Below are 21,026 nucleotides of genomic sequence, written 5' to 3'. Positions count from 1 at the left end.
GGAGCAGGAGCGACACATTTCCAAGGGAACGTGAGTCCCATCCGGCAGAGCACATGGTTGCAGCACGGCCAAGCCCTGGAGCACCCCAAGCCACACCAGCCCAGTGGCCCTGGCCCCAGACATCCCCATGTGAGCCCCTTCTTCCAGCCAGACCTTGATCCCAGCTGCAGCTGCTCCAGCAGGCGACAGCACCGGCATGGAGCTCGTGGTGAGACACACCCCACGCTGCAGACACCACCGTGCACAGATGCCCATGGCATGTCCCCACTTGCACATGGTGCAAGGACACGAAGCCACCTGCAGAGCTCCAGAAAGGGGACACGATCCAGCCCTGCCATCCAGCACAGGGACACCTGCACACAGCTTAAGCTACTGGTACCCAAAGAGGCATTTTGGTACCGGTTACATCCCTGGTCCTACTGGGGCAGCTACCTGCCTGCAGCATCTTATCCTGCCCAGGGATAACACAGGGTCAGCCCCAGCCTCAAATGCTCTGGGTCCTCCTCTGCAATCAGCATTATCACATCCCACCACAGGGACCCAGCCTCAGCCCAGGGCTGCAGGAAGAGGATGAGGAGGAGTGGAAAGGTTGGCCGAAAGAACGAGGAACTGTGGGATGACAGTGTCCAAAGGACAGATGAAATCCCCTCCAGCTGCCCAGCATAAGACGAGCTGTCACAGAGGTTTTCTAGCCGCTCTGCTGAAGCAGGGAGCAGAGTGGTAACAAGCGGCTTCATGTGCAGTCCGAGCTGCGGACAGGTTCAGGCGGACAGGTTGGGGACCCTGCAGGGCAGTGTCACCACCCCAGCTGGGAAGCAGCAGCAGAACCGAGCTGATGCCACCAGGCAAGCCCCAAAGCCGCCTCACACCAGGCAGCCCTTCCCAGCGCCTCCCGTGAGCCACGGCAGCAGTGCTGCTCCTGGGAGAGGCATAAGCCCAGCACGGGGGCTCAAATCACATCCCAAAGCTTTGCAGGTGAAGAAACTGAGGCACAGGCAGGTGCAAAGACTTGCCTGCATCATCCAGCTGATCAGCAGCAAAACCAGAGAGCCACTTGAACCCCAGCCTCAGGTTTACCGGTGATACCATTTTCCCTTGCTAAATTCCCAGAGGAGAAGCTGCCCAGGCTGTATTTACCTGGCCTGTTCCCTGCCAGGAACCAGAGCCGGGGCAGGGAGGAGGGATCTGAGCCACAGCCTTCCTGGGGATGAACCCAATGCAAATCCAACCTCGAGGCACTGCCAGAGCATCCCTTCCTCCATACAGCCCTCCAGCAGCAATGCTGGCAGGCTGGCGTAAGACTCGCACACAACCCGAAACTTGCTACCCTGCTCCCCCGGGGCAGGACCTGGAGATGAAGCTGCTCCTCCATGCACTAAGTAGCTGCATTTGCAGGAGGCGGCCACGGGCAAGTCGCTCCCTCCTTGGAACTCCGTGCCAGAAAGCGATGCCAAGGGGAGAAACTCTACCGCAGTGAGCAACGCACAGCTCACCCCAACCATGGGCTTCTGCCAGGAGAAAGGGAGGGGAAAGGGGGAAACCACAACCATCTCCATCTGCCCGGGGCCAGAGCATTTGCTGAACCAGCGCAAGATCCGCTTCGCCCAGGGACACACCAACAGGTCTCGGCAGGCTGAGCCACGCTCCTCCAGCCGACTGCTCGCCCAGAGGCAGGCTGGCACCACGGCACAGGCAGGGAGGTGCGAGTCGGCAGCGCTGCCAGCACCAGACCGGCTGTGCCCCCCTTCCCTTACCCGCCATGCCAAGCCAAACGCGCGTGCCCATCAGCACGGCCTCTGGCCGCCTGGGAAAGGCACCACCAATACAAATCTCACGCGAGCGCTTTGCCAGCATGGGCACACACAATCCAAAGCAGCCCAGCTCAGAGGGTAAAGGGGTTTAAGGGGCACAGAGATCGTCCCTCAAGCCACCTTAACCCTGCAGGAAGGTGACAGCCAGCAGCCAAAATGCACGTCCCTGCTCAGCTCCCCCGTGATGCTCCAGTGGGTGTAGTGGATGGGCATGGAGTGGGGACACACACCCGTCCCTCTCCTTCCCAGCTCCAAGATGATAAAACGTACCTGCTTTGCACGATTGAGACATAAATCACTAAGGGCTGTTACTAGAGGAACTTGGCGGGTGCAGATGTGTCAGCCCAGTTGAAAACATCTTCTTCGTCTTTGCTCAGCTCTCCAAAACAGCACGGGGAAGGGGGGAAGAGGTATGGCTGGGTGACTCACCACCGAGAGGGGATGTGACTGATGGGGAGATGAGATACCAGCGACCGCACAAACCGCACACCAAACGTCTGGAGGCCGGAGGTCGCGTCCGGGGGAAGCAGGAGGGAAACGGGCCCCACGTGCTCAGCTCGCTCGGGGTTTGCCCAAAGCTCCCCAGGAGGAGGGAGCCGCCAGAAAACATCGCCTGGCAGAGGTGGCGAAGGCAGGCGGGCGGGCGGGCATGCCCGCAGCGGAGTGGGCTGCCACGTGCTGCCGGTCGCCCAGAGTTTTTAACCTGCGGGGTCTCTCCGTCTCAGCCCCTCCAGTCCCCAGGCCTGAAATTCAGCCCCAGCCGGACGAGTCGGCCAAGCCTGGGTTGTGAAAGAGCCAGGCAGGAGGGGGACATGCTGGAGGGGACATGCTGGAGCTGAACGCATCTCCCCCATGGACAAGGCTCCGGCCGACGAGCAAGGCTACGTGCCTGATGCGACACGTGTGTGCGCCAGCGCTGGGAAAGCTGCTCCACCCCAGCCCGGCTGCAGGCAACCGGCCAGCACCTTCACAGCATCCCCACGCTGCCCTCCATGCCGGCTGCCGACCTGGCGCAGAGGTGATGCCTCGCTCGGGCACCCATGAAGGGTCAAGGACAGCAAGCAGGAGTGACACAGAGACATCACTCAATGGGGAATTCACTCCCCTGGTCCGGTTTTCCAAACCAGCTGGCAGCACTGATGCACCAGGGAGAAGCAGCATCCGCAAAGCCTCAGCTAGTGCCCAGGGACAGCTCTCCGGTCCCTGCTGTCGCCTCAAAGGGAATCACGCAACAGGACGCAGCTGTGTGACAGTGCCGGTGGCCTGGACAGGCAAGCAGGCAGCCACGTGCGATGCCGGTCACAAAGCACACCCCGAAGCCGAGCCCCGGGCACGAGCCATCTTTGCCTGAGAAGCCAGAGCCCCATCACCGGAAGACCAGTGGCCTCCAGTGCCCCGGGAGAAGTGAAGTAACTCTCCCTCATCAGCCCCGTCTGCCCGTTATGGGTTTCTGCCACTTATGAAATATTTCCAACTGCCAGCATCTCGCCCCATCCTCCCCGGGCCGTGATGGACGGACACACTGCTAGGAAGCAGGCTGGCACCACGCAGTGCTGTGCAAGGGGCTGTGGCCACAGAGGGACCTGAGCTGAAAAGCCTGGCCCCACGGTCCCTCCAGTCTGAGCCCAGAGGGGCTGGGAAACACAGCGGTGAGGCTTTGGGCTTATTTCCATGGGATGTTTTCAACTCTGGGCATCCAAGGGAGATTTGCAGCCCTGTTGCAGCCAGGGTCTCAGCTGGCTGCTGGGCTCTGGCACGGAGCAGGAGCCGCAGCCGCCCTTGGCCGGGAGCACAGTCACCTCTTCCCCAGTCCGGCTCGCAGTGCCTCACAGGCAGCCAACTGGGACACCAGTCCATGCCACAAACAGCTGGATAAACGTTTACGTCCTCATGAGTCCCCTTTCGCTGGCAGGGAGGGAGGGGAACCGGGAGAAGTCCAAGCACAGTGAGTACCCGCTGGCTGCCAGCCCCCACGGGGCACCCTCCCACTGCCGGCAGGACGGCTGCCGTACCAGCACCAGCTGCCCGTGCTCACCATCATCAGTGCATCCCTGATCCTCTCCCTGCAGAAGCAGCAGCTTCCCGGGGGAAACTCTTTTAGGGCCCCCCCCTCCAGCACACACCTCCCCATCTCTGCCCCACGACACAGGGGCATGCAGCGCGGCGAGGCACAGCCGCAGCTATTTCTCATGCACACATTTATGGCTGCAAACAGCTGAGAGCCAGGAGCGCTGACAGTGTAAATCTTTGCCGCCTCCTCCCCTGTCTGCCAGGGCAGCTCTAGTGACACCCAAGGCACCGGAGCCACCTTGACTCCGTGCCACGCACGAGACGCCAGCGATACGAGCCTCCGAACACGCCGGGCTGAAACCAAAGCCCCTGGATCAGATGTGCCCGGACCTCAGCGGCGGCCAGTCCCCGTCCTGTCCCCGCAGCCCCAAGCTGCTGCCGCCGTCGCAACCCACTGCTCTCCGCCCCAAAACCTGACCCTGCCCTATTTACACCCCGTGCCACGAGGCTGGCAGTTGCTTCAAAGCCTTAATTTAGAGCCTCGATTCTCTGCGTCCTCTGAAGGCCTTCGATCTCATCCCCTGGATCCAGAACAGCCAGATCATTTTAACTCCTCGTTTAATCTTCTAAGGGCCCCAGCGAGCTCAGAGACAGCATCCTCCGGTGGGGGGTCTGTGCTCCCAGCCTTTGCCGGCTTGAACACTGCTGCGCTGCTTTCCTTCAGCTGCAGAAATCACTACCTTAAAAGCCAAGGCGAGCTTCCCCCCAGCTCAGCGCAGCTCTCTACTGTTTCTTTTAATTTTATTTTATTCCACATGGGAATCTGTGTCCAGGTTGCTTTATTTTTAAGTGGCTCTTGCTCAATATTTACTATTGCTCGCAGCTGCGTCAGCACAGGAACACCACGCGCTCCCGCCAGGTTTCCGAGGAGCCCTCCCGCAGCCATTACCCCGTGCCGATGCCGTGCCATGATTTAGTGCCATGCTACCCTCGTGGTGAATCACCGCGTTGCCGGGCCTCCCGCAGCCAAGGCACACCAAAGGGCAGGGTGCGTGCACAGGGCATGGCGGAGTTCCCTGACTCTGTGGAAATAAATATCATCAGGTTGAGCCCTACTGCTCACCTCCTCCTCACCTGGGAGCTGGAACAGCCCCAATGCCTCGGAGATGGCGGAGGAGGAGAAAATAGGAAGAAGTGGCTGCAAGGGCTCAAGGGATCGGTGCTCACACCCCGGCTCTGCCCCTGGCGTCCTGCAGACTCAGCTTCCACCATGCAACAAAGCAAATGCAATCCAAGGTACACCAGTGCTTCAGGGCTTGGGGCCACAGGGGAAGGAGACCGATGAGATGCCCTGAAGATCTTCTGCAAGGTCACCAGCTGCCTGCTGACAGAGTCTTCATGGGGGGCAGCGAGAAGCCACCCAGGTTGGGACACGAATCCCTCTGGCAGAGGGAAGGTGGCTTTTCCTCCCACTGGAGGGGCCAGGATGGAAATCATCCCACTGGGATCCTTGACATGATGTGCAGCCGGTCTGCACAGCCTGAAACACGCGGTCTGGGAAGCATCAACCCGGTCCCACGTTAATCCTGACGCACAAACACTCAAACCAGTGTCAACGCTCCTGGGTCACTGTCGGCTGCTACAGCAGAAGCTTCTCCTCTGTGCCCCCAGCCTGAAATCCCCCACCATGTCAGATGTGTCTCCTTTTCCGCTGGCGTAATTAAACCTGACACCCCAACGGGGGTCCACCATAAACCTCCAGGCTCTCACTATGCAACCATACAGCTTTCCTCAAATAGCAAGGAGCGACTCACTGGGGTCTTCAGCTCCACATTTACTAAGATGCTGTATGGAAATTAAAAAATAGTAATTTTAACTCTCAAACTGATTAGCAGAATCCCAAGGAATGCAGAACCTGGCTGCTAGATTGTAGTCTCGCCTTCCTCTCCTGATTTTCTAGGACAGCATCAAAATGTCTTTGCTCCGGTCCGTCCTTCGTCAATGGTGAAGACCCTCCAGCCACTGGTGGCCAGCACAGGGGCCCTAGGGCTGACTCTGCTCCTGGCACTGGGCACACGCTTTCATTGCAGGTGCTCCCCCTTCTTCCCAAGCACAGAAATTTAACCCACTCTGGTTTTTTGTTGGTATTTTTTTTTTAAATCACCCAAACTCACTGCAGAAGATGAGATGCAAACAAGCGAGCCCCCACTCCCCAAAGGCTGAGCCCTGCCCGTGCAATTAACCCAGCGACACTCACGTACCAGCTCTGAGCCGCTGTCCTGTGCCTTCATTAGAAAAGAGCTCGTTACCCTTCACTGCCGGAGCTGGGAGAGCTACAGGCGCTCGGTGGGGGGAGGTTATTGTGGGATGGCACGGGTGCTGGTCCCCACATCACCTGCACCGAGTGCCTGCCAGCAGCAATTAAATCAGCCTTCAAACAGAGATCCCAGCTTTCCCAGCGCCATTAGCCGTGCCCTGGAGGGAACACAGTCTATTTTCAGCCACAATGACTTAAGACCAGGTCACCAGCAGGTTAAATGGGACTGTGCAGCATTATCTCCCTGCCCTCCCATTGAGAAATTAAACACCGCTGCGTGATGGGCAGCAGCCAGCCCTGCGGACGCACGCCGGGGCACCCACCGAAAGGTAAATGCCACCTGCCCTCTCCTCCCCTCGGCTTCCCATCGCCGGCCGTGGCCACCCGCTGCCCTGGCTGCCTTCCCTCTGCGTGGGGTGGTGGGCCACCGCAGGATCGCCCCCGGGTTCATCCCTGCCTGTCCTCCCGTCCAGCACAGTGAGGGGTTGCAGCCAGGATGGTCCCCACCATGCCCAAGCCCAGGCGTGCTGGAAGGAGCCTCAGCACTCCCCATTCTGCAAACCCAAGCCCGCACGGTGCCAGACCAGGGCTGCTCATCTCACCCCTTCCTCCAGAAATCAGGCAGCCCGACTGCAAGTCCCCAAGCTGGGGACTGCCCCAAGCCACAGGTTTCACCAGGGTTTCACCAGGGCCACCAGAGAGGTAGCATCTCCCCACGGCAGCTCAATCCGCTTTGCCGGGAGGGCCGCCACCGAAACCCAACCAGCCACCCCACCACTAACATCTGGCGGGGAGGTGGCAGCTGGATGTGGGTTTGTTTTGCCTCCCAGGCCCCTGCCAGGCGCAGTCAGCACGAGCCAGGATGACTCAAAGCCCTGGGAGACGTGGCCTCCATCGCTGTTTATTTTAAACCTTCTTGTTTGCAAAGCGGCTGCCACGGCTCAGCATCTCTCGGGGCACCTTGCAAAGGGGGGTGGCACTGCAAGGGGAAACTGAGGCGTGGAGCGGCACAGCACCCCGATCAGACCTGAACGCTGCAACACCAACACGTGCATGCTCAGCAAACAGCCGGCAACCACCACACGATACGGGGGTCCCAGCAGCGAGAGAAGACCTGCTCCAAGAAACACCCCAGGGCTGGAGCGAGGACATTGCCGATGACCCAACCGTGTTGCATCAGCTCCGGCTTTACAACTCCCACTTGGATACGGCATGGCCAGGATGGGGTAAGCGCAAGGTGAAGCCGGAGGCACCGGCATGTACTGCTCTGTGTGCCATGGGGGCGAACGCATCCCTCTCCCAGAGCCCAGCGCTGACCTCCACGGCACCTGCAGGGACCAAAACCACCCCGGGAGAAATTCAGCAACGGGCTGCAGACGCCTGGGGGTGGAAGAAGGAGATCCACAGACGGAGCACAATCCCGTAAGCCTCTTTTCCTTAGGAAACCAGGCTCAAAAGCTCAGCCTGTGCCCAGCCTCCCCTCCCGACCCCACGTTCAGCCCTTTTTCCTTCCAGAGGCTCCTGCCCTCCCCACATCCTCCTGAACATCAGCCCACGCCACCTTTTCTGCACCAAAAAAGCACCGAACCGTGAAGCAAAGGGGTCCCTGCGGCTAGCAAACGCCTAACACCGCACACCTCCCCGCTGCCGATAATGGGAGATAAACACAGAGGCAAATATTATGGCGGTGCAGTTTAATTCCTGATGAATTATGCAAATCTGTATTCAAATTGAAGCACAGCCCTTGGGCTCTTGACAAATTGCCAACCTGGCCCCGATGTCACAAGGCAGGGACAGCCAGCCCTCCGTCAGGTGAAGCACTAGATGGATGCCCTATATATGTATGTATACACACACATATGTTCACACATCTCAACCAGGGAGACCAAGGACCACCTGCAAGAATGATTCAAGAGTGACTTTTGCATTTCTCCTTCCTCCCAGCTGCATTTAGCCTGGCCAGGGAAGGCCACCGAGCTTTCGTGGCCTCCACAAGATGGAAGCGGCTTGGGCTGACGGCGAGATTCAAAGGAGGAAAGATAAAATTCACCGTGGCTGGGGCTGGGAAGGAGGAGAGGCAGAGCGGGGCGGGAAGGGAAAGCCTAAAACACTTGTGCCAATATGAATGTCAGCCCTGAAGCCGAGGAAAGGAAGATCTGTCCACCAAATACTCACAGAGAGGGCTCATCTGATGAAAATAGGAACTTCCGATCCCACACAAACCCCGAACATCCATTAAAAGCAGCAGAAGAATCACCGCTTTGTGTCACTAATCTCATTAGGGAGAAAGCCCCACTGTAGCGCTGGAATTGCAAAGGGAAACCCCGGCACGCTGCACACGCCGGGAGCCCAGCGCGGTGTGCCTGCCTGGCAGAGCGGAGCCAGGGGAAAGGTGTGTTGAGCTTTCACCAGGACCCCAGGAAGGTGCCTGCACCCATCTTTACTCGCCTGCCTGGATCTTTACTTGCTGGAGTATCATCCGCTTGGCTTGCGTGTGACGTGGCATGTGGGATGCCTCCCCACCCAGCAGACGAGGACACAAAACACCAGAATTACACACGCTGCGCGGCGATAACATGGGGGCTATTTCATTCACACACGGCTACCAGCACTGCCTGCAAGCAGCAAAGAGCTGAATCCCTTCAAAACCCTTCCTCTCAAGCACACTGGCCATTTCAATTACTATTTTTTTTTTTTAATTAAAAGCAATTAAACCAAATGTATTAAAAGCATATTCAAGCCACAGGGAATTCTGCTGAGAAGGGATCGGGGGCAGAAAGGGAAGCACGGGCAATATATCTAACCGCCAAACATAAACAGGGATCTTTGCTCGCAGTAACGTGGCAGGGTAAGATGGATGGCGGCAGAAGCAAGAGCAACCTTTGCAGAAGTTGCCGGGGATACAGATCCAGAGAGACAGGGCCGAGCGCTTTAAAATCTCCGTTACTCCCCTAAAAAGCCACATTATCTCCCAAACATACCACATCGCTCCTTCCCTTGCTCCGAGCCCACCATGTTCAGCTTGCCTGCCTGCATCCAGCTCCTTCAAAATGGCTCTTTGGCCACGGCTACGCTGGCAATAAAATTTATTCCCAAGGTCACTTCAATCCTTTTGCCACTATTTCAAGTCTCGCTGGATTTAAACAAAAACCAGCCTCAGCTATACCGAGCCCTCCCTCACCCCCTTCCTTTCTGCCCATCACCTCCCTGATTCAGAGATACCAAACTCTCAACTACCTTTCGCTTCCCATAACCGTCAGCAACAACAGCTGGAGAGGAAAACCGGAGCATATTGTGCACCCAACAGCTGATCCTCGCGGCGTGGGGAGAGAGCCCAACTGTCACCGCTGCGGCGCTGCCGTACGGCAGGGCTCCTGCCGCACCGTCCTCCCCAGCCAGCGCGGACGGGGATGGGTATAAAGGGTTTGGGCGGTTGCCGTCCCCTTGGTGTTAAAGAGCTGGAGAGAGGCGAACGATAAGCAACGCAAATAAATAGCAGAGAGAGACGGTGGTTTTCCCCAGCCGGTGGGTGAGTCGCAGTGCCTGCAGACATCCAGCTGTGCCATCCTGGAGTGAAGCCAGCCAGAAACGCGGGGCTGGGCGGAAACACGGGGAGAAGGAAACCCCCAAATCCTCATGGCCAGGGAGAGGCAGCACCCTGCACAGCAGCCGTGCTGGAGCACTCCCCTCCCAAACTTTGCTTTTAAAGAGCATCCCCAGCTGGAAAAGCCAGCGAGGGGCTGCCGCAGCTGGACGCAGCGCTGCTCCCTCGCCCCGGCCCCGCAGGCAGAGAGCTCGGGGCTGCCCTCGGCTCCCCCCCGGCCTTCCCCAACCCCGCCTGCATTTTCGGGTCGGTTCAGGGCCCACCATGCTCTCCGTTTCAGCAGCGAGGCAGAACAAAGCACTCCCTTGTCCTCGGCACCTCGAGCAGGCGATGCTGGATCGCGTTACCTAACCCAGACCAACATCTCCTCATCCCGGCAAGGCAGCTTTCATGTCAGCACATGCCAGGCTGGCCCCGATTCCCTGCACCACCTCCCGCCTGAAGCTTTAACTGGACCAGTTTAGTACACGCTGAAAACACACGGGGCCTTGTTTCAACTCGTCGGGCGCTAACCCCGGCTAAAGGAGGTGATCCGACACCCTCCCGTCGGTCGCAGCCGCGGCCGAGCCGCAAGGCGCTCACCTGGAAGGCTGCCGTAACGACATTAATTCCCCTTAACAATGTTCATTTCCATATTCATCAGAAGATGGTGAAATGACAAGATGGGGGGTTATTTACTATATAATTATAAACTAATTTCAGCTTTACCCTGGGTTATCCTAGGAAGGAGATCTAAAATTTCCCTTACGAAAGCCCTGCTCTGCTAACCACGTCTGCAGCGAGATTAATTCCCGGTAATTTCCATTTCTCCAACAGCTGCTGTGCTAGGAAAGAGCAGAAGCCTGTCCCCAACGCCGAGGACCTGCCCGGTGCCCCATGCCATCCCCAGATAGGATTTCTAGCACCGGCACATCCTCCAGATCAAATTTTCACTGGCACACCATCAGTCGGGGCTGGAACCAGTGGTTGTCCAACTCCACCAAGGAGACTTGGTGCTGGGTGGGGGGCAAGGCTCGCTCGGGGTGGGAGACGGGCTGCTAGGATCCATGCTAACAAAGCACATCTTGACCAGCACCGTGTATCAGAGGCAGGGCCAGGCTCCTGCACGTTCAGCTGCGGAAGGTATTAGAAATCCTAACACAGCAGAGGGTCCCACAGGACCTTGCTCCGAGCAAGTTTATGTCACCACACTGGCCCTTGGGCTCTCGTCTGCAGTCCGAGCCCAGCATCCCTACCACCAGCTATGGCCACTTGGGATGGGAACTTCAACGGGGGCTGGAGGACAGGGTGGACAGTCCTTCCCATCCCTCCTGAAGGATGTAGATGCCACCCCACAATCCACCCGGACCTCGGGGAAACCACCGGGACGTCAGAGAAACACGTCCCCAGCGCCCCAGGAGTGAATGGTGGGAGACTCCCAAAAATGCAGGAGGCCCTTCCTTCCCCCCCCCCATTTCATCCCCAGTGCAAAAACCAAAGAGACCGCTCCTGCCTTGCTCACAGCCTACAACTTGGCCGCAGGCCCGAGGGAGCTGCAGGGGCATCACTTCATGGTCGAGCACTTCCTCCACCCCCAGGGATGTCAGGTGTAAACGGAGAGTGCGACGGGTCCGAGCACAACATCCCTGCCCCGCACAGGCCAGCACCACCTCCCCGAGCCCTACCGGGACAAGCACGCTCGCTGCTCTGCCTGAAAACACGTATCAAAAAGCATCTAATTTCACCAGGGCCCCAAGGGAGGAGAAACATCTCCCCAGTCAGGCCTCCAGCCGGTCCACATTCCTCCCAGTGTTACACGGCAAGCCCCTGCCCCAAGGAGCCCCCCGCGCTCAGCCCCTCGCACCACCCCCTGGGCGGGCAGGGAGGGGGAACCGCGATTTCAAGGGCCATTAAACACCGATGGTATTTTCCTTGCAGCATCAAAACGTGACCAAAAAGAGCTGCATCAAACCACAGCCAAAATCCCACCGCTGATCCGGGAGTCCCCCCTCCTCCCCAGCCCAGCTATGGGGAGGAGCAGGGCACGGCTCGGTCCAGCACCGCATCGGTGCTATCCCGGTGTCTCCTATCAGCGAAGCGATTTTAGCGTGGATGCAGTTTAGATGAGCAAATTGTGCTTCTGCTGGCACCGCCGACGGCAAGGCCTCCTCTGCAAAATCTGCGGGCTCAGCAGAAGCACAATTTTGCCATTATAAGGATGGCTACAGTGGGATTTTGCTGGCACAGCAAAGCTACCCTGGGGGGGAAGGGTTTTTTTTTTTTTGTCCTACACTCCTACCTGGCCCAGCTGTCTGGAAAACTTCTCCCTGGGCACAGCAGGCCTGGAAGCAGGGATGGTCTCCAATCCGCCTTAAATCCCTGCATTTGAATGCACATGCTAATGTGGAAGTAGGAAAGCAAGCAAACCAAAAATCTCTCCCCTCCGCCTGACCACTTTCCTTTCAGCCATCGCTCTCGAGCTGAATTTAACACCACAAAGTCAGCTCTGCTCGTACAGGTGTGTCCCTTTTCCCAGGCACTGGAAAGCGTTTCTGAAGCACACTTTAATGGAAGAGGCTGGGCATCCTTTTATACAAACACGGATCTGTTCCGGCAGCCCCCCCATACGCATCCCACCCAAGAAAGGATACCTCAGTACATGGCAAAAAGCAGATTTTTATTGTTATTATTATTTTAAACTCGGAGAGTCTTTTTTGCATGTGGATGAGATTTGCTCGCACACAGACCCGCTGCCTGGCAGGGACGCGATCCCGGAGCAGCCCTTCGCAACTGAATCGGAGGGAGCCTTTTCCACCTCCCCCGAAACACAGAAGCGGCCAAGAACAACGCGCCCGCCGCGGGATGGAGCCGAGACCAGGACACTCGCTTGGACCTGAAGATGGTGGGGTAGGGAACGAGCAAAACTATAAACCCCCCCGTATTTTGAGCCACGGGCTGCAGAGCAGAGCAAGCTACTGCTTGAATGAACTCGGTCGCCTGACTCCATCGATTGCAGCCTCTTTTTATGCAAGGTCTTCCCGGCAAGCTCGGCCGCTGCCAGGGATGAAATTCCATTGCAAACAGTCACCTTCCTCCCCCAGCCCTCGGCGGGGCCCATCCGGAGCACCCCGCTGCTCCCTGGCCCCTATAACCCCCCCTGCCCTCCTCGGGGACGGGGAGATGGCGATGCCCGAGAGCGCAGGGGGGAACACGAGATGGCAGCCCCGCAGCCGAGGGCTGGCTCACCTCCCGCCTCAGCCTCCAGCTCACTCCTCCCTCCGTGCGCTTCCAACAAAGGGGCTTCTGTCCCTGTCCCCCTGCCCTGCACGGCAGCGGCTGAAACGCTACCACGGAATAGAAACCCCCCCCAGAGAAGAGCCAAGGGTCCGGGGGTCACTGGACGCAGCCCAGGCGCCTGTATTTTGGTGCTGGGGCAGAGCCCGGGCTGCCGTAACGAGCAGAGGGTACGAGAAAAATAAGGAGTCGGTGCCGGCGATAACTGGATTCTCAAATATGGCCAATCGCGCTATTTTTACAGGGGCGTATTTATTTTAGGAGGACGCTGGGACGGATTCAACAGTCTCTTTCTTCAGCCCGGAGGTATTTAAAGATCAGTTTGAACTGGCTCTATTTAAAGGCTTCACCTCCTGCCCACTTTTCTTAACCCCTTGCACAAGCCTTTGCTTTCCACCCCTCCAAACCCCTCCTAAAAACAAAACAAACCAAAAAAAACACAACAAAAAAAAAAACACACACCAACATCAACACTGCAAACGCAAACCTACAAAGGGCCCCTCCGTAGCAGGAAGCAATCATCATTTCAAACAATATTGTTAAAGCCGTAAAAAAAAAAATAATCCCTGCCTATCCCACTGCTGTGGTATAATGGAAGTTTCGACTGTTAATTGTACGGATCTTTTTAATGCAGTTTAGCCTGGTTGTGAATTGCCGTGCTGTGGAGAAGCTGATCTCACAGAGCGAGCTTTGCTAGCGATCATCCCGGGGAGCGCACGGGGGAGAGCCAGGCGCCACGGAGGTGCAGGCAGGGATGGGGGGGATTTTCAAAAGACTTCAGAGAAAGGAAAATAAAAATAAAAAGAAAAAGAACACATTAAAAAAAATATATTGGAGGGATCACAAAACCCACTCCCTCTGTGAGGGGCCCCGAATCCGAGGCTCGCTCCCAGCCCAAGGGCTTGCGGCGCAGTGGGAAAGCTCACGGACTGCGGCAGGGAACAACACTTTGTCGGCTCGGCCGGAGCTCAGCGCCTCCCTCCCGGGCTGCCTGGATTTCAGGGAAGCACCAGAAAAGGAAACTTTGGGAGGGGAAATAAAAGAAAACAACAAAAAAAAAAAAAAGAAAAAATCACCCAATAAAAAAAAATCAACAACAACAACAAAAAAGAAACAACAACCCGCACTCGGTTTGGCTTGAGATTGTCCAGACGAATTTTTGCAGAGATTGTATTCTGCTTTAGCAGGAGGTGGAGAAGGGGGGGGGGGAAGTACCCAGCACAAAAAAAGGAGGGGGGGGGAAAAAAAAAAAAGAGACAAAAGGGAAGGAAAAAAGGTGTTTGCCCATGTGCTTGGCTTCATAGCCGTTCGCTTTACACCTCTCCTCTTTGCACCTGGGAAATTGGCACTACCACCTAGTCTAAAACTAATAAATCTTTTTCCCTCGATTCGGGCTGCTTCCTTCTCTGCAGATGTTGGCAATCAGGTTTGCAAATTTCAAAGTCATTCATCCCGGGCGGCTGGGAGAAAAGCAGGTTTATTATTGCAAAACCTGTCACCCTCCCAACGCCTAAAGTAAACTCCGAGTCACCTCTCCACGCCCAGGGGAAAGAAAGGGAAGGGGAAAAAAAAAAAAAAAAAAAATAGAGCCAGAGAGGGAAATCAAACGGTCAGAAATCCCTCGCAGTCCTCCCAGGGCAAGCTCGGCGGCAGGCCGGCAAAACAGCGGGCAGGAGCGCGGGCAGGAGGGTGCAGGCAGCGTCCTCCCGGCGGCTGCCGGACCCCGCGTTATCCCACTCTGCGAGTCGCTGGGAAAGGGAGCTCGGAAAGGGGGGGAAAATAAAAATCCCTCCAAAAGAAAAAGTAATTCGAGCAAATAAATAAAAAGCTGACTGGCGGGAAAAAAAAAAAAAATAAACCCCGTACATTTCAATGTCTGCTTTTTTTTTTTTTTTAATGGCGAGGCAGCCGTGGGGCTGCCCGAGGATGAAGCGAGTCGAGAAGGGGAAAAAAAAATATAAGGAGAGAGCAGCGCCTGCATGGAAGTTTTGTTCGCAGGTTTAAAAAATAATAATTACCAAGAAAAAAAAGAAAAAAAAACCAAAAAACTCCAAAACCCGCGCTGCCGGCAGCGCTGCCCGGGGGTGGCAGGGACCGCGGCTGGGCTCGGGCTGCACCGCCCGCCGCCCCCCGGCCCCAGCGCGGAGGGAAATCACCAAAACTGCCCCGTTTTGCCCCTTTTCCCAGCCCGAGGGTGGTGGGTTTTTTTTTTTTTTTGCCTGGCCGTGAAGCAGCCGGCGGGGCAGCGCAGCCCCTTCCCCTCCGCACCCCGATCTGCCTCTCTCCCAGCCTTCCCGAAAACCGGATTTATTCCCTGGATTTTTCCACAAAACACCCGCAGCCGCCTCGACGGGCATTTTCCTCGGTGCCAACAAAACCGTGCGCTGGGGGGGATTTTTATCGGCTAGGAGCGATTTTTTTTTCCCCCATTCCCCTGTTTTTCTCCCCATTCCCCGGGGGTTTTTTCCAAATCAAAGGCAGGCGAAGCAGAAAACCCTTGGGAAAACATGCAAAAAAGCTACAAGCGTACATATATATATTTTTTTTGCGCTTAAAGCCCCGCCGGCTGCCGGCTCCGGGGGTCCGCAGCATCCGCCGCTGCCCGCGGAGGCGAAGGGGAGGCAAGGCGGCGGGGGGGAGGGGGCTGCCGGGGGGGTCCGCGGAGCCTTACCCGGGTGGGAGTGGAGGCTGATGCCCGATGCGAGGAACTTGCCGGGCTGGAGGGCGGCAGGGAGCCCGGCGGCCATGGGACCGGCGGCGGGGGCCAGGCGGCCGGTGGCTCCCAGGCGGTGGTTCTCCATGGCCAGCCCGGAGAGCAGCGGAGGGGGGCCGTGCACCGAGCGGGGGGGCCCGAAATCTCGGCCATCCATCATCCACTCGCCGGCTTCAAGGAGTCTCCCGGATCGCTGTCGGTGCCCGCCACCGCCTTCCCCCCCCCCCCGCCCCCCACCCCCCCTCCTCCTCCTCCTCCTCCTCCCCAAAAAAATCAGATGGTTTTCAAAAATAAGGCGTCCAAGCGTCCCATGGCGCGGTGCAGGGAGCCAGCCCCGGCGCGGCGGTCTCGGCGGTGCCTGCAAGAGAGAAGGGGGGTGTCGTGAGCCAACCTGCCCCGAACCCCCCTGCTCCCAACCACCCCCAATAAACACCCCCCAAAAACCCACCCTCACCTTCCCGACCGGGTCGGGGGGGGGGGGGAAGAAGGGGGGGAGAGTAATAATCCAAGGAAAACTTGTGGCAAAGGGCGGGGGGGGACACACAAAAAGTATTTTAAAATAATTTTTAAAAAAGAGTGTTAAATTTGTCACCCCCAAAACCAAAGAGGGGGAGCGCCCCGCCGCAGCGCCCGCAGCCCGGCTCCGGCGGCACTGATCCGGCGAGGACGCGGCATGGCACTTCTCCCCGGAGCGCAGGAAAAGAAACAGAAAAAAAACCCAAAACAACAACAACAACAACAAAAATTTAAAAAAAAAATCCCGATTTTCCTTTTTTTTTTTTTTTTCCCCTCCGTGGGGCTGCTTTACCCCGCCGAAAGCCGCCCCGGCAGCGGCAGCGGGCGGCAGCGCCCGCCGGGAAAAGGGCTCCGGCGGCGGCATCGCTCCCTCAGCTCCGTTTCTCGCCTCTTTTCCCCCATTCCCAGGGCTCCAAACCGCCGCCTGGGTTTTTTCCCCCCTCCCGTTTTTCCCAGCGCTGCTCCCGCTCGGGAAAAGAAAACATGTATTATTATTTCCCGACAGAGTGAAAAATATATATATATAAAAAAATTTATATGTTTGTACTTGCAGCCTGATGAAACGATCCCCCCCGCCCGTCGAGTTTTGCACCGGGATAGCAAGAAATAAACACTGCGGGGAATAAAGTGGGTTTTTCTCTTCCCCCCCACCCACCCCCCCTCTCCAGCGCTCCCGGAGCCCCGGGAGCCGCCGCTCCGCTCCGCCCCGGCTCCGCCGCCCTTCCCGGCTGCTCGCCGGCCGCTGCCAGCGCGGGGGAGGGGGGGTGCTGGCGGGCCAAGAAATGATTAACGAAAAAAAAAAAAAGAGAGAGGGAAAAATGCAAAATAATAAGAAAAATCCCACCGCCTCGTTCTTGTTTTTTGTTAATTTATTTGGGTGAAATTTTAAAAATTAAATCCTGCCTGCGTGGCTGAGCGGGGCGAGTCTCACCCCGGGGCTGCGGGAGCGGCCGGATCCCGGCTTGTAACTACTAAAATGAAGGGGGGGAAAAAAAAATGGGTAAAAAGGGGCAAAAAGCGCCCCGGGATGGGGCGGGGGGGGCCGGAGCGAAGCGAGGGGGGACGCGACGCCCCCGCCCCGGCCGGGCCGCTCCGGGGGAGGGGGCCGGGTCCTACCTCGGCGCGGTCAGGCCGCCTGGTCGCGGGGCATGGCGGCGGCGGTGCGGGGCTGGGGCGGGGGGTGCCGGCTCGCCGCCCTGCCCGCCGCCCGGCTCCGCTCCGCTCCGCTCCTCAGGGGCAGCGCGGGAGCGACGCGGCGGCCGCGCCATGGAGCGGCGGGGCCCCGCCGAGCTGCAGCATCGCCTCCACCCCCCTGGCCGGCCCCGCGCGCGGCTCGGCGGCGCTTAAAAAAAAGGAGGAGGGGAAAAAAAAAAAAATTTAAAAAAAAAAATTAAAAAAAAAAGGGGGGAGCGCGAGCGCGGGGCGGGCGGGAGGGGGGAAGAAAAAAAAAAAAACCGGGGTGGGGGGGGGAAACGGCGGCGCCGGGGCCATGAAACACGCATTGTTCTCGGCGCGACCGGGGCGGGCCCGCCGCCCATCCGCGCCGCCCCATTGGTCGGCCGGCCTGCCACTCACCGGCGGGTAAACAGGCGGCAGTTTCCAGGCTCCCCGCTTCCCCCCCCCCCCCCTCCCGCCCCTCGCGGTGAGGCGCTCCCGCCGCCGTTTCCAGGCCCCCCCCCTCACTCTCCCGCTCGGAGCTGGCGGCGGTTGGCGGGGGAAGCGGCCTCGGGTCCCCCCCCCCGCTCTGGGGAAGCTGCCTTGGGGGGGGGGGGGGTCCGCCCCACGACCCCCCCCTTACCCTTTATTATCTGTGGGGTTTAAATCCTTCTCCTCGCCCGCCCCCCGCCAGCACCGGGCTGAGGAACGTGAGGGCCCCCCCGGGAAGGGCTGAGGGGGAAGTGCCGGCGGGCCCTCTCCCACGGCCCCGCCGCGGACAAAGCGGCCTTTCAGGGAGAGGGGGAGAGGCTGGAAGGGGGGGGGAGCGGGGGGAGGGTCCCCTTCCCCCCCTGCGGGCCCCGCCCCCCCCCCAAATTTAAAAATAGGGTGAAAAGGAAGGCCGGGGGAGGAGATAGACCCCCCCGATTTAACGAAAACTCTGTTTTTTCCAGCTGGGCTTAGCGCGAGAAACGGGCGGGAGAAGCCGCGCTGCCAGCCGGGGGGGGGGGGGGCACGGCCCCCTCTCAAGCGCTGCCCGCCCAGGCTTGGGTTCTTCCCCGCCGTCCAGCCCAACTTTTACTTTTTTTTTTTTAATTTATTTTTCCTTTCTGCACCCAGCCCTGTGCAGCGCGGAGCGCCCCGGGTCGGGGGGGGGGGGAGGCGGACACCCCATCGGTGCCAACGGCCCCCCCCCCCCATAGAGCCTCCCAATCCGCCGCCCCGCTTCTTAATTAAAAAAAAAAAAAATCAGTTTTTCTAACGAAAGGGGGGGGAGGGGAAAATCTAATTTAATCTCGGTTAAAATTAAAAAAATAATAATGAAGCCGCCCCCCCCCCCCGCACGCCCGGGCAAGGAGAGTTTCGAGGCGCCCGCTGGGGCAGCGGCCAGAAAACGGGCGAAACAGCCCCAAAAGCGGAGGTCGCAGCCCCGCGGGAGCGGAGCGGCCCCCCCCGGGACACCCCCACCCCCCCCCAACGCCGCGAGACCCTCCCGCCCCCCCCCGGCACTTTCCTACTTATTTTTAATCGTTTTAAGAAAAGCGGCGCCGCGTTCCTCGAAAAGCTCTCACGCTCCGAAAGGCGCTGTGTTTAACGCGAAAGGAAAAAAAAAATATATATATATGTTTTTATTTATATCTAAGAGCAAAACCCGGCTGCGTCAGAGGCGAGGGCTCAAACCCCGACGCTTCCAGGGGAGGGCTTTTTTTTGCTGTCTCCTTTAGTAAACCAAAAAGGGGGGAATTGGAGGGGGGGGGACAGAGATATTAATGGCTTGATCGCTTTTATGTGGCTTTAAAAGCATATTTTATAAATGTTTAATGCCTTCACGCCCGGACCTCCCCGCCGCTGTCCCCGGGACGGGGGGTTGGCATGCCATAAATCAGGGAAATGCTAATAAAAACCCCGGCCCGGGCGTGGCGGGGGGGGGGCGCGCCCCCCCCCCCCCTTCCCCCGCGGCTCCGGCCCTTCCTCCTTCTCCTCCTCTTCCTCCTCCTCCTCCTCCCGCGGCCGGGAGCCATCTTGTAGCAGCAGCTCCGGGCTGGGGCAGCGCTGCTGCAAAGCACCGAGCTGTGTTCCCCCCCCCACCTCCCCCCACATCTCTATATACACATTCATTATTATTATTATTATTTATTATTATTATTATTATTTTTCCCTCCGAGGCGCGGTGCTGCGGCTGCCCTGGGGGCGGGCACCATTTTCCACATTACCGCCCCCCCCCTTTTCTCCCGATTATTTCCCCGAATATGGGGAACCTTCCCACCCCCGCCCACTGCAGCTGCCCCCGGGGCGGGGGGGGGGGGGGGCTGGGCTGGGCCCGCGAAGGTCCCGGGGAAGTTGGGGGGGTGGCGGCCGCTCTCACATTTTCCCCGCAAAGCTTTACCGCAAACATCGCTTTCTCCAAAAATACCCATTTTTATTAAAAAAATATTGGGGGGGGGTGGGTCCCGCGAGCAGCCGCTTGCTCAGCACCGCGTTCCCCCCCCCCCGTGCCTTGCCGCGGGCTCCCGGCAGGTTCCCACGGTGCCGCCCGCCCCCGGGCCGCCCCCCGCCCCGGGGAGGGGGCACCCCCGCCCGCCCTGCGCGCCCGGGTCCTCGTCCTCCATCTCTCCCCTTACGTTCTTTTCCCTTATTTTCTTTATTTTCCCTTTTTTTCCCTCCCTTTTTCTCCCATTTTTTTTTCTCTCCCCCCCCCCTTTTCGCATTTTTTTTCCTCTCTCTTTCCCCCCCCCCCCCGTCCACGAAATTCTCTCCGGGCCGGTCCCTCCTCTCCCCGTCCCCGCGGAGGCGGAGGGGAGCGGGCAGGAGGCGGCGGAGCGGTGCAGAGCTCACAGCCCCCGGCCCCACACCGGGCATTGCACCCCCCGGGGATGCAGGTAGGACCGGGGAGGGGGGGGAACGGGGGACGGGACACGACTGGGCTGGGGGGACACCTGTCTGGAGACTTGGGAGGCAAAAGAAACTGATGTCGTGTGTCCCCCCCAGTGCATCTTTCCCCATTTCGGGGGGCTGCCAAGGTTGGGGGGGGGGGGGCACTCACCCCTTCATTGCAAACCCAAAGCTCGACTTTGCACCCGCGGGCTGGGAGCAGGCCCTGCTGGAATCCCGTCCCATCCCCGGCCATCTGCTGGGACCCCCCCACATCACAGACACCCCCCCCAATAACCTCCCCCCCGTTATCTCCGTCCGCAGGCTCGGCAGCCCCCGCAGTGGGGGTGCTGTGCATCCCTTTCGCCCGGCGTTTTTAACGTGCTTACTACACGTTTTCAGGGTGGTTTTGGAGCTATATTTAAAGCGTGCAGTCAGTGGCTGGATTTAGAAAACCAGGCATAAATCACATTAAAACGCGGACGGCGACGATCCCAATGCGTCGGCAAAGCTTTGCCCTCATTTCATATCCCCCCCCCCCCCATCTTAAAAGCAGAACTGAGTCCAACAGCGGGGTCTCATCCCCCCCAAATAAAACCCTGTGGGGGCAGAGGTGGGATTTGAAGGCAAGGGGGTCCCTGCTGGCATTTATTCCAATGAATCCTGGGGGATTTATTCATCGATGGGGGGGGTTGGTTAATTCAAAAGCCCGGGGTCCCTCCCCACCCCAGCCACCTTGCCTGCAAGGAAAGAGCT

The 21,026-nt window shown here is 58.6% G+C and overlaps 1 protein-coding gene across 4 annotated transcripts in view; it reads right to left on the bottom strand.

Annotated features, from left to right (window-relative positions):
* TNRC18 (trinucleotide repeat containing 18) overlaps window positions 1-15,888 on the bottom strand; it is a 57,421-nt gene extending 41,533 nt beyond the window's left edge. For 3 of the 4 annotated variants that reach the window (XM_050905665.1, XM_050905664.1, XM_050905666.1), the window contains exon 1: window positions 15,687-15,885. In XM_050905665.1, coding sequence (XP_050761622.1) covers window positions 15,687-15,885 — 199 coding nt within the window. Of the gene's footprint in view, window positions 1-15,686 lie in introns of all 4 variants that reach the window. The other variant, XM_050905663.1, reaches the window with a different exon arrangement.
* Between the last annotated feature and the right edge of the window lie 5,138 nt (window positions 15,889-21,026).

Source organism: Gymnogyps californianus, chromosome 15 (assembly GCF_018139145.2).
Source record: "Gymnogyps californianus isolate 813 chromosome 15, ASM1813914v2, whole genome shotgun sequence".
In the NCBI taxonomy this organism is placed as follows: domain Eukaryota; kingdom Metazoa; phylum Chordata; class Aves; order Accipitriformes; family Cathartidae; genus Gymnogyps; species Gymnogyps californianus.
This window is presented reverse-complemented; position numbering and strand designations above follow the sequence as displayed.